Raw genomic sequence first — 12,189 nt, 5'->3', positions numbered from 1 at the left:
GACGTTTTCTGTGCTTTGCTCTTTTTCAGTGGAAACTAAGATCTGTTTTAAATATTATCATGGAGTGAGCGGAGCCCTTCGGGCCACCACACCATGTGTGACTGTGAAGAACCCCTCTGCACCGGTGAGCGAATGAAACAAGAAAGATTTTTAGATTTTAGATTTTTTTATTTTTTTTGTCATGGTTTAAATGTCCAGACATCATGCCTTTTATTGAGCCCTCATGAGAAACGGACTAATCATGTGACCTCATGATGTGTGCATCTCTGCAGCAATTCTATTGCATGATATTACAGATGTGAGGAGAATGCAGCTGTTTTATATTGCGTCACATTTCATCAAGAGTTTTCAAGAGCAGAATAGTCTGTGCCATCTGTTTCTCAGAAGATTAACGTTACAGATAATCTCAGGTTATCATTCGAGGGCTTAATAAAGGCCTACCTCCATAGCCACAGAGTGAACCAAACTCTCTTTTTGTTTCTTAAAGGTAAAGTGTGCCATTTTCAGGACAAAATTGATATGTTTTTCACCTTAACATTTTATTTCCACATGTGAAAGGAGCACATTTTTATCATCTCCACAGAAAATTAGTCTTCCCCACACTTAGGTTGACATTATATCATTCATTTTCATTTAAGTGCCCCTATTATGCTATTTTAGGTTCTTAATTTTGTTTTGGAGGTCTCCTACAATAGGTTTACATACATCCAAGGTCAAAAACACTTACATTTTAAAAATGAAAAAAGGTACTCAGGACTTTTTATCTTACAATTCTGACTTTTCTTTTTGCAATTGCAGATTTAAACTTGCAGTTGCGAGTTATAAAGTCAGAATTGCGATATAAACTCGCAATTCTGACTTTTTTTTCTCAGAATTGTTTATATCTCACAATTTTTACTTTATAACATGCAATTGCGAGTTTATATCTCGCAATTCTGAGAAAAAAGTCAGTTTTTTTCCCCCTCACAATTGGTAATTCTGACTTTATATCATGCAATTCTCACTTTATAATTTGAGTTTATATTTTACAACCTGAAAAGTAAAAATAAAAGACTTTCAAATCACATGAGCCAATATTTTATTCACAATAGAACATAGATAACATAACAAATGTTTGAACGGAGAAATTTTACAATTTCATCTACTAAATGAGCTCATTTCAAATTTGATGCCCGCTACAGGTCTCAAAAAAGTTGGCACGGGGGCAATAAATGGCTGAAAAAGCAGGAAATTTTGTAAAGATTAAGCTGGGAGAACATCTATCAACTAATTAAGTTAATTGATATCAGGTCTGTAACATGATTAGCTATGAAAGGGATGTCTTAGATAGGGCTGGGCGATATATCGCATGCGATTGTCATGCGCATTTCGTCAGTAAAGCCGGTTCCCTGATTGCCGCTAAATCGCCATCACCTGCTTTCAAATGGAGCGGCATTTAATAGACAGAACCGTAGATCACCTACAAGCGACGCAATATCGCGTTCATTATCGCAGATGAATCGCCTTTGATAATGAATGCGATATTGCAGAGTGTCTCAGAAGTAAAGATGGGCAATCTGTAAAAGAGTGTGTAAAAAGATTGTGGAATACTTTAAACACAATGTTCCTCAACATCAAATTGCAAAGGCTTTGCAAATCTTATCATCTACAGTGCATAACATCAAAAGATTCAGAGAAACCGGTGAAATCTCTGTGGTGTAATCCCTCAGATGGCAGAAGACATTACTAAATGGGCCCAGGAATACTTCCAGAAACCACTGTCGCTAAACACAATCCACCGTGCCATCTGCAGATGCCAACTAAAATTCTAAGATGCAAAAAGGAAGCCATATGTGAACATGGTCCATAAGCGCCGTTGTGTCCTGTGGGCCAAGGCTCATTTAAAATGGACTGTTTCAAAGTGGAAAAGTGTTCAAAAGTGTTCAAAAGTGTCAGAGGAGTCCAAATTTGACATTCTTGTTGGAAATCACGGACACCGTGTCCTCCGGGCTACAGAGGAGGGAGACCTTCCAGCATGTTATCAGCGTTAAGTTCAAAAGCCAGCATCTCTAATGGTATGGGGGTACATAAGTGCATATGGTATGGGCAGCTTGCATGTTTTGGAAGGCACTATGAATTCTGAAAGGTGTATAAAGGTTTTAGAGCAACATATGCTCCCGTCCAGACAACGTCTATTTCAGGGAAGGCCTTTTTTTATTTCAGCAGGACAATGCAAAACCACATACTGCAGCTATTACAACTGCATGGCTTCATCAAAGTCCGGTGCTGAATTGGCCTGCCTGCAGTCCAGATCTTTTACCTATAGAGAACATTTAGTGCATCATTAAACAAAAAATACATCAAAGATGACTATGAACTCTTCAGAAGCTGGAGACCTATATCAGGTAAGAATAGGACCAAATTCCAACACCAAAAGTCCATAAACTCATAACCTCGATGCCCAGACGTCTTCAAACTGTTTTGAAAAGAAGAGGAGACCACCATGCTACACCATGGTAAACATGACCCCGTCCCAACTATTTTGAGAGTTGTAGCAGGCATCAAATTTGAAATGAGCTCATTTTGTGCATGAAATTGTATAATTTCTCTGTTTAAACATTAAGCTGTCGGCATATGTTATCTATGTCCTATTGTGAATAAAATATTGGCTCATGAAATTTGAATGTCTATTAGTTTTCATTTTATTCAAATTTAAAAAACGTCCCAACTTTTTGGAATTCGGGTTGTACATTTACGAACAGCTATATTACACATGGTAATATCCAAAAAAGCGTATTAGGGGCACTTTAAACATTTTATATTTTTGATCATTCATTGTATTTCAGAGTAATAAAGACTTATCTTTCTCTCTGCCTTTCAGTTTCTATCAGACCCAATGTCAGATTTCAATGGAAATGGCTACACAGCTTTTGCGTAATATCCGCAGCAGTATCATGATCAAAATTTGCGTCAGAACAGTTTTTTCAAAACAATTTTTTTTTCCTTCAGCTTGCGACATTTTTCAGGCAAATGAATGTGTGAAGAACATATTTCAACATAATTCAAAATCAACACAGCTATTGGCTGGTTGCATTATTAAGAATTGCTGTGTAATGCAAAGCTTGAAGTGCAATGTGAGAATGGTAACGTCTGACCTGAAGGAGTCAAGTCAAAAGACAAAAGTTATACAAAAGAAACTCTTTAATTACTGTGGCACATTTTTTAACCTTTTTTTTTTTTTCTTTTTCTTTTTTTTGCAATGAGGAATAAAATTACAATTTTTAATGCTATGATGCTGTGAATGATTTGCAGGAAAAACTGTTCTGATGTAATTTTGGTTGTGATATTGCTGCTGATATTGTGCAAAAACTGTGTAGCTGTTTACAATGAAATCTAACATATTTTACACTGAATTTTCTGCTATCAGGTTTTTAAGCCAGTTGCCACAGATGATGTACCTCAGAGTCAAGGCAGAAGAAGACTCATCAGCTTCTCTCTGTCAGGTGTGTGTTTCCATAAAAACTGGCATGACCAGACAGTTGATCATTAATCTTTATCAATATTTATGGGGCTTCTATATTTAGTGTATCCAGGGGGTTCCATTATTGATCCAGTGCTTGCAGTCTCCTGTAAACAACTATAGGAACATGTTTACCACAATTACTTGTTTCGTTACTTAGAAAAAAAAACAAAACAAAAAAACAACTTCCGCAAGGTACTTCTTGGAAACCAGTGTTCATCTTTGTTGAGCAATTTAAAAGAATTTAAGATGCAAATTTGGCCCTGGTCACGTAATGATAAATAAGTATGCTCCATTCTATTCTATTCAATTCTATTGATATATTGGCTGATAAATCTAAATCCACATTTATGTTTGAGAGCCTGTTTACAAAAACATAAGTTTCACAATTGAAAGCCATGTCCCAAGCACACAATTATAATGTTCTCATTATAATTTTATGTAACCTAAATGACAGACTTGCGCTGCACATGTTGCACATGTTGAAGTGATTTCAATCATATTTCAAGCAATTCAAAACCATCATGGTGAACAGTGCACATCTGAAGTGTCTCAGCTGAAGGAAATAATCCATTATTTATCGGCTTTAATATATCAGTTAAATTTTATTTCCAGGCCGATAACGATAACATTAAAAATAAACATATATTGGCTTATTGATATGGTGGCCGATATATTGTGCATCCCTAGTGTGTTCTTTCTGTTACATTTTTTGCTCTGCTCTGTTCTGTTATGTTTTATTCTATTCTGTTTTGTCTATTTTGTTCTGTACTGTTTTGTTTTATTTTGTTCTATTTTCTTTTCTGTTTTATTTTACTCTGTTATATGCTATTTTGTTCTGTTTTCTCTTGTATTTTCTTTCTGTTCTCAAAAATGCCTGTTGTTGCCATGTTGTTGTATTGTATTCTGCTCAATTCTCTACTTTTATATGCTGGTTTGTGTCTTTCTGTTTCTTTTAATGCAGTTATATTCGGCCTGTTCTGTTCTTGTCTAAAAAGACACTTAATATCCAGCAATATTATTGATTTGACTGCATGGAGAACAAAATTTGAACTGAATTGAGCTGAATAATTACACTGTTGTCTTCGGCTTTATAGTTGAATCAAAAAGAATATATATATTAAAAAATTATTAAGTTTGCAACATCAACTATTATTGAACTGAATTGAATCAACATTGAACTGACTAACAACATTATTGAATTGAACTTGTTTCCAGCAGAACCAATAGAATTCGAATCGGTCTCTTATTTGAAGTTTGCATCATTAATTTGGTTATTTTCTTGTTTATCACTGTAAAGCTGCTTTGAAACAATTCCTATTGTATGAAGTACTATAAAAAAAAAATAAAGGCGACTTGACTTCTAATTCATCCCTCTGTCTTTATGTTGTGGTCAGACTTCCAGGCCACCGGGCTAAAGAAAGGCATGTTCTTCAACCCCGACCCCTACCTGAAGATCGCCATCCACCCTGGCAAGCATAGCATCTTCCCTGCCCTGCCTCACCACGGCCAAGAGAAGAGATCAGGCATTGTCTGCAATACCATTAATCCCGTTTGGCAGAGGGAGGTATGGGAAACAAATAAGCGCATACACACACTAGATTAAACACGCTCATATATAAATCCTTATAAAACAATATCTGGTCCCACTGTTATTTATTCACAGATGTTTAACCCAACGCTGTCCTTATGTGCTTTGTACAGAGTCCACATGGAATTTGTCATGTAAATCCTTCTTTCTGCAAATAAACTTATGCGTCACTGGAGAATATCAAACACGGCACACTGTCCTGCTCACTGACGGACAGGATTTTTGAATCTTTTTCTATTTTCATTTGACAACATGTTGTAGGGCTGGGGTTTAAGAACTAGTTCTATTTATATAAAAAAAAAAGGGAACTGTTTGATTTGAGTCGCAGACAAAATCGTTGGTCTAAAATGGCTTACTTACTAACAGACCCAGTTAGAGACCATATAGATACACAGTTTTGTTTAATAAATGGTACTAATATATATAATATACAATATAAACTACCTTTCAAAAGTTTGTTTTTAGAAGAAGTCTCTTCTGCTCACCACGGCTGCTTTATTTGTTCAAAATACAATGAAAACTGTAATATTGTAAAATATTATTACAATTTAAAATAACTGCTTTCAGCATCACTACTCCACTTTTCAGTGTCACATGATCCATCAGAAATCATTCTATTATGCTGATTTTCTGCTCAAGAAATATTTCTGATTATTATCAGTTAAAAACAGTTGTGCTGAACAATATATTGGTGGAAATAAAAAGTTCAAGAACAGCATTTTTTTTAAATAGAAACCTTTTGTGACATTGTAAATGTCTTTACTGTCACTTTTGATTATTTTAATACATCCTTGCTGAATAAAAGTATTCATTTATTTTATCCAAACTTTTTGAATGGTAGTAGATATATAATTAGGATTAATTATTTGATGCTTTATCAAAAGTATTTAAAGGTGCCATCGAACGTTTTTTTACAAGATGTAATATAAGTCTAAGGTGTCCCCTGAATTTGTCTGTGAAGTTTCAGCTCAAAATACCCCATAGATTTTTTTTTAATTAATTTTTTAACTGCCTACTTTGGGGCAAAATTAGAAATGCGCCGATTCATCCTGCGGCCCCTTTAAATGCTCGCGCTCTCTGGCCCCGGAGCTCGCGCTTGCCTTAAACAGTGCATAAACAAAGTTCACACAGCTAATATAACCCTCAAAATGGATCTTTACAAAGTGTTCGTCATGCATACTGCATGCATGCGTCGGATTATGTGAGTATTGTATTTATTTGGATGTTTACATTTGATTCTGAATGAATTTGATAGTGCTCCGTGGCTAAAGCTAACATTACACACTTTTGGAGAGATTTATAAAGAATGAAGTTGTTTGTGCATTATACAGACTGCAAGTGTTTAAAAATGAAAATAGCGACGGCTCTTGTCTCCGTGAATACAGTAAGAAACAATGGTAACTTTAACCACATTTAACAGTACATTAGCAACATGCTAACGAAACATTTAGAAAGACAATTTACAAATATCACTAAAAATATCATGTTATCAGTTATTATTGCTCCATCTGCTATTTTTCACTGTTGTTCTTGTTTGCTTACCTAGTCTGATGTGCACAGATCCAGACATTAATACTGGCTGCCCTTGTGTAATGCCTTGAACATGAGCTGGCATATACAAATATTGGGGGCGTACATCCCGACTGTTACGTAACAGTCGGTGTTATGTTGAGATTCGCCTGTTCTTCGGAGGTCTTTTAAACAAATGAGATTTATATAAGAAGGAGGAAACAATGGAGTTTGAGACTCACTGTATGTCATTTCCTTGTAATGAACTCTTGTTATTTAACTATGCCAATATAAATTTAATTTTTAATTCTAGGGCACCTTTAAGAAACCTTAACCATATAACCATAATTGTTAAATGGATTGAGAATCAGAATCGTTAAATTCCTTACGATTCCCATCACTACATCTTTTTGGTGCAGATGAGATGAGATCACCTGCATTTGATGGGATTGTTTTCATGTTGTAGAGTGGTTGCTTCTGGATGATATTGTCTTCCGCTAAGTGCTCTTATTAGATTCGTGATGAGTAGAGGAGATCACCTTACAGCGGAGGATTGCAATAGGTCAAGATATGGGGAATGAATGACAGAGAGCGGGTTTGTTGCCTTACTATCAGTATTTGAAGAAATATCTTTTGGTTGGTGCTGTATCTTTTATAGGTGATCATAATAGCTTAACTTCAGTCCTTAATTATTATAGGTTAAATTAAAGGGGACCTATTATGCGCCTTTTCACAAGATGTAATGCAAGTCTCTGGTGTCCCCAGAATGTGTCTGTGAAGTTTCAGCTCAATATACCCTACTAATCATTTATTATAGCTTGTCAAATTTGCCCCTATTTGGGTGTGAGCAAAAACACACCGTTTTTGTGTGTGTCCCATTGAATGCAAATGAGCTGCTGCCCGGATGCTTTCCAAAAGAGGGCGGCGCTTTAACAGCTTGTGCTTCAGTTGCTCAACAACAACAAAGCAGGAGAATCTCACGCAGCCAAAATGAGGATTTTCAGTAACAGTGTTCAACATTACACACTAACTAAAGTTAAAAAAGTGAAATCATAATCAAGGACCCCTTTAAATAAACCTGTTGAAAAAAAAAAAACATTAATGTCAATAGACATGCTGTGCATCAACTGCCCATACAAGTCATATTGTTTAAAATCATTGATGTTGGCACTGTGCACAGCACAGCCGAGCTCCATGCCAAATATTAACACATACTGTATAAATACTTGAGTGGCTTTTACAACCATTTTATCTGTTTGTTTTGTTTTTTTTACTTTTGAAAATAAAGACAGTTTCCTGAACAGTGTCTTTTACACCAGCAACATCTGTCTACCGTATGATGAAGAACGACTTCTCACATTGCATACATTTTACTTTGTAAATTGAGCAGTTGCTCGTTACCAACAAGTTTATTTTTCATATTAGGTTCTACTTGAAATGATTGCAATCTCTTCCTCTGTGTCTTTGTATTTCCTTCTCGTAGCGCTTTAATTTTGTTTCTCTGCCCACGGATGTGTTGGAGATTGAGGTGAAGGATAAGTTTGCCAAAAGCCGACCCATCATAAAGCGTTTCTTGGGCAAGTTGTCCATGCCAGTGCAAAGATTACTGGAGAAGCATGCTATCGGGTATGTACTCAAAGATAATCAAACCTAAACTAAACTGAAAGAGAAACTTTGTGGAATTTTTGAAGTTTTGATTTGTTATGCTATTGAATTGCAAGGTGCTTGCTTGTGTTTTTTTTTTAATAGTGATCGAGTGGTCAGTTACACTCTGGGTCGGAGGCTTCCAACAGAGCATGTCAGTGGCCAGCTTCAGTTCAGGTTTGAGATTACCTCCTCCATCCACCCAGGTAAATCCAGTTTATATTCTACCTTTTATTAACCATAACATGTTCATCTCTAGAATACATTCTCCTTCCTGAATAAAAGTATTCATTGTTGACCCTAAACATTTGAGCATTAGTGTAGTTAATTATAATAAGCCATCATATTATTGGCTTCTAATACTGGTCTAATCAAACCACTCATGATAACATTAAAAACTCAAATGTTTGCCAGTATATTGTGCATCTTTACTAAACGGTATTGTCATGTATACGTTGTACCACATTGTGCACGTAGGTCACAGATTTCTGTCCTCTCCACAGATGATGAAGACATGTCCCTTAGTACAGAGCAGCCAGTGGCAGCAGCAGAAGCTCAAGTCCAACCTCAAGCAGAAGACACCATGAGCTTAGACCAGGGGGCCCCAGAGTTGCCCTTAGATGGAGATACGGCTTCTGTAGAGATGCCCATGGACGTTGAATCTGGGCAAAGCTGTGCAGCTGAGGAAGATGCCACAGAGGAAGAGCCTTTAGAGGCAGAACAGCATGAGGCAGCCGCCGAGAGCCACGAACAAATGGAGCAAGGTGAGACCAGCGTGGAAGCAGAAGAGACAGTCCAAGAAGAGGCAGAAAATGATAGTGCCTTTGCCGAAGAGCCTGCAGACTCTTCTGGAGCTCCTGCTGGAGCCGAAGAGGAGGTGGACCCGCAGCCGGTTATGGAGGAACCAGAGGTGGATCTAGAGGAAGGCTGTTCGCTGAGGATCAGAACCACACCGAGACGGAAGCCGCGGCCCTGCTCTCTACCCGTGTCTGAGCTGGAGACGGTCATCGCTTCGGCCTGTGGCGAACCCGAGACGCCACGCTCCCATTACATTCGAATCCACCACCTGCTGCACAGCCTGCCGTCCACCCAAACTCAACCAGAAGATGCGGCTGGGCCTGAGCCCAACCGGCCTCAGGGCGTAGAGGAGGAAGAGGAGGAGGAAGAAGAGGGCGCGACACTTGAGCCTCACGCTTTAACACCCAACGGCCCTCGCAGGACGCTGCCCCGCAGCCGCTCGCACGAGCGCCTGTCCGACCTCATTCAGATGCTCGATGGAGAGGGGCAGCCGCTCGGGGCTGAGGGCCAAACCGGAGTTCAAAGGTCACCAGGGGAAAGCGAATGCGATTTGAGCCCGGTGCCCTGCTGCAGTCATATGGCACATAGGGCGTCGGGCCCTGTGCGGGCGCCGTCTCTAGACAGCGCACGTAGGTCGGAGAGCACTGTGTTCTCATCGCAGGATGATGAGGATGAGATGGACAGGGTGAATGGCATTCTGGGATTGGAGGCAGAGATGGGACAAGGCGCTAAGGGCCGGGAGCCGGGGGATGGAAGCTGCCAGTGGGAGGAGGCGCCGGACAGTCACGTCCAGAGCCCACATGGCATTATGGGTAATGGAGAGTCACCAGTAGCTGGTCCAAGCAGCAGGAGTGAGTAGACTTCTATGGGTTTTCATGCATAGATCATGTGTTTTTTTTTTTATTATTATTATTTTAATAAGATCTAGGTTTTCCCTTTAGCTGATACTCTAAAGTATCTATGAAGAATGCCCTGGATTGTGTTTGTGGTATGTTTAGGAGAATGTCCTTTGCCTTGTAACCATCCTGCAGTGAGCCAGCTTCCAGCACTACGGCCCGACCCACATCACTATCCCACCATAGACGAGCCGTTGCCCCCGAGTAAGTTCTGCTGTCTCATCATGCACTGTAATGTTTTCAATTTGCTACAGGTAAATTGCCTAAAGATTATATATAGGTATCAAAATAATAATAATATATATATATATATATATATATATATATATATATATCAGTTTTGATCATTGTTAGATGTTGTTAGGTATTAACAAAAATAATACCTTCTGTAACAAAACATTCTTAATCTTAGTTAATGCATTAACTAACGTTAAATAATGAGACCTTATTGTAAAGTATTACCTGTTGTTCTTTATAATTCTTTTGCACATTAATCTGTTTGAAACATTTTACTTTAGATTTTTTTGTGTATTGTGTTATTGTATTTAAATGTTCAGAGTTCTTTTTGTTACAAGAAAAATAATTCTTAAACCTGTTATGGTATGACAAGTCTTTTTTGCAACTTATTTCATAATACCGTATACCGTGATAAAAGCTTCAGCAATTATCACAACATGAAAATCTGATACCGTCACGTGCCTAATATACACAGTACACACACATATATTATGTAAATGCAAACTTTTATTTTGGATGCGATTAATCGTGATTAATCGTTTGACAGCACTGAGTTACAAAGGATTTCTATTTCAAATAAATGCTGTTTTTTTTTTTTTTACTTTGTTTATCAATAGATTCATTCAACAGTTTCCACAAAAATATTAAGCAGCACAACTGTTTTAAACATTGATAATAAGAAGAAATGTTTCTTGAGCAGCAAATCAGCATATTAGAATGATTCCTGAAAGAACATGTGACACTAAAGACTGAACTAAAGACTGTTATTTTGAAGTGTAATGATATTTCACAACATTACTGCTTCTACTGTATTTTTCACAAAATATATGCAGTCTTGGTAAACATAATAGACTTTTTACAAAAACATAAAAAATATATAAATGTATAATATGAGGTCCTGTATCTATTACGAAACATCAAATACTATATGAGCAAAATGTTACCTCACAAAAACTTACATAGCAAGACATTAACCCATGTTTTATTTATTTGCAGAATTATTTTTTATACATTTTGTTGCCTTTTAAATTGGAAATTGGATGGAAGTTAAGATGAAAGTTCAGTTGTTAAAGTTGCAAAATATTGCATCAAATCAAAATTGTAAAATCCATCCAAATGAATCACTTTCTTCTGGTGTACCTCCCTTCATTGCACTTCAAAGCTGTAGGGAGTCAAAATACAACCACTTGGACGCAAATACACAAACATGAGAATTTTCATTCTCACTCTCACTAACCGACACTGTGAGATTTCAACACTGATTACCTATAATGCGTAACCCCCTCAAGAAAGTTTGCTTTCAAAGACATCATTTCAAAGACAGCTTCTGTCTGTCACTTCATTTTCATAATGCTGGGGCGCGTGTTTGTGTAGTGTACCACAAAATGAGTCAATCTGAAACATCCTACATTGAGGGAATTTTTGAAATGTTCTAAATAATGAAGTCACTAAATAATGTACTAATTGAAAATGTGCACTTGTATTTTTTTAAGCAGTCAACCTTATATTAAATACTTAAAGGGTTAGTTCACCCCAAAATGAAATTTCTGTCATTAATTACTCACCTTCATGTCGTTCCAAAACACAAATTACGATATTTTTGATGAAATGTGAGAGGTTTTTCATCCCCCATAGAAAGCAACGCAATTACCACATTCATGGTCCAGAAAAGTATTTAAAACCTCTTTAAAATAGTCCACGTGACTACAGCGATTCAACCTTAAAGGGATAGTTCACCCAAAAATGAAAATTATATTTTTATCTGCTTACCCCCAGGGCATCCAAGATGTAGGTGACTTTGTTTCTTCAGTAGAACACAAATGATGATTTTTAACTCCAACCGTTGCTGTCTGTCAGTCAAATAATGCATGTCAATGGGAACTTTGTCTATAAGAGTAAAAAAAACATGTACAGACAAATCCAAATTAAACCCTGCGGCTCGTGACGACACGTTGATGTCCTAAGACACGAAACGATCGGTTTGTGCGAGAAACTGAACAGTATTTATATTATTT

The 12,189-nt window shown here is 37.3% G+C and overlaps 1 protein-coding gene across 3 annotated transcripts in view; it reads left to right on the top strand.

Annotated features, from left to right (window-relative positions):
• hecw1b (HECT, C2 and WW domain containing E3 ubiquitin protein ligase 1b) overlaps window positions 1–12,189 on the top strand; it is a 50,786-nt gene that overhangs the window by 15,728 nt on the left and 22,869 nt on the right. For 2 of the 3 annotated variants that reach the window (XM_048162280.1, XM_048162282.1), the window contains 7 exons: window positions 30–124; window positions 3,407–3,482; window positions 4,897–5,066; window positions 8,083–8,225; window positions 8,349–8,449; window positions 8,747–9,892; window positions 10,040–10,141. In XM_048162280.1, the coding sequence (XP_048018237.1) occupies window positions 30–124; window positions 3,407–3,482; window positions 4,897–5,066; window positions 8,083–8,225; window positions 8,349–8,449; window positions 8,747–9,892; window positions 10,040–10,141 (1,833 nt within the window). The remainder of the gene's footprint in view (window positions 1–29; window positions 125–3,406; window positions 3,483–4,896; window positions 5,067–8,082; window positions 8,226–8,348; window positions 8,450–8,746; window positions 9,893–10,039; window positions 10,142–12,189) is intronic. The other variant, XM_048162281.1, reaches the window with a different exon arrangement.

This window comes from Megalobrama amblycephala, linkage group LG17, assembly GCF_018812025.1.
Source record: "Megalobrama amblycephala isolate DHTTF-2021 linkage group LG17, ASM1881202v1, whole genome shotgun sequence".
Taxonomy (NCBI): domain Eukaryota; kingdom Metazoa; phylum Chordata; class Actinopteri; order Cypriniformes; family Xenocyprididae; genus Megalobrama; species Megalobrama amblycephala.
Note: the sequence above shows the minus strand (reverse complement) of the source record. Positions and strands in the feature narration are given on the sequence as shown.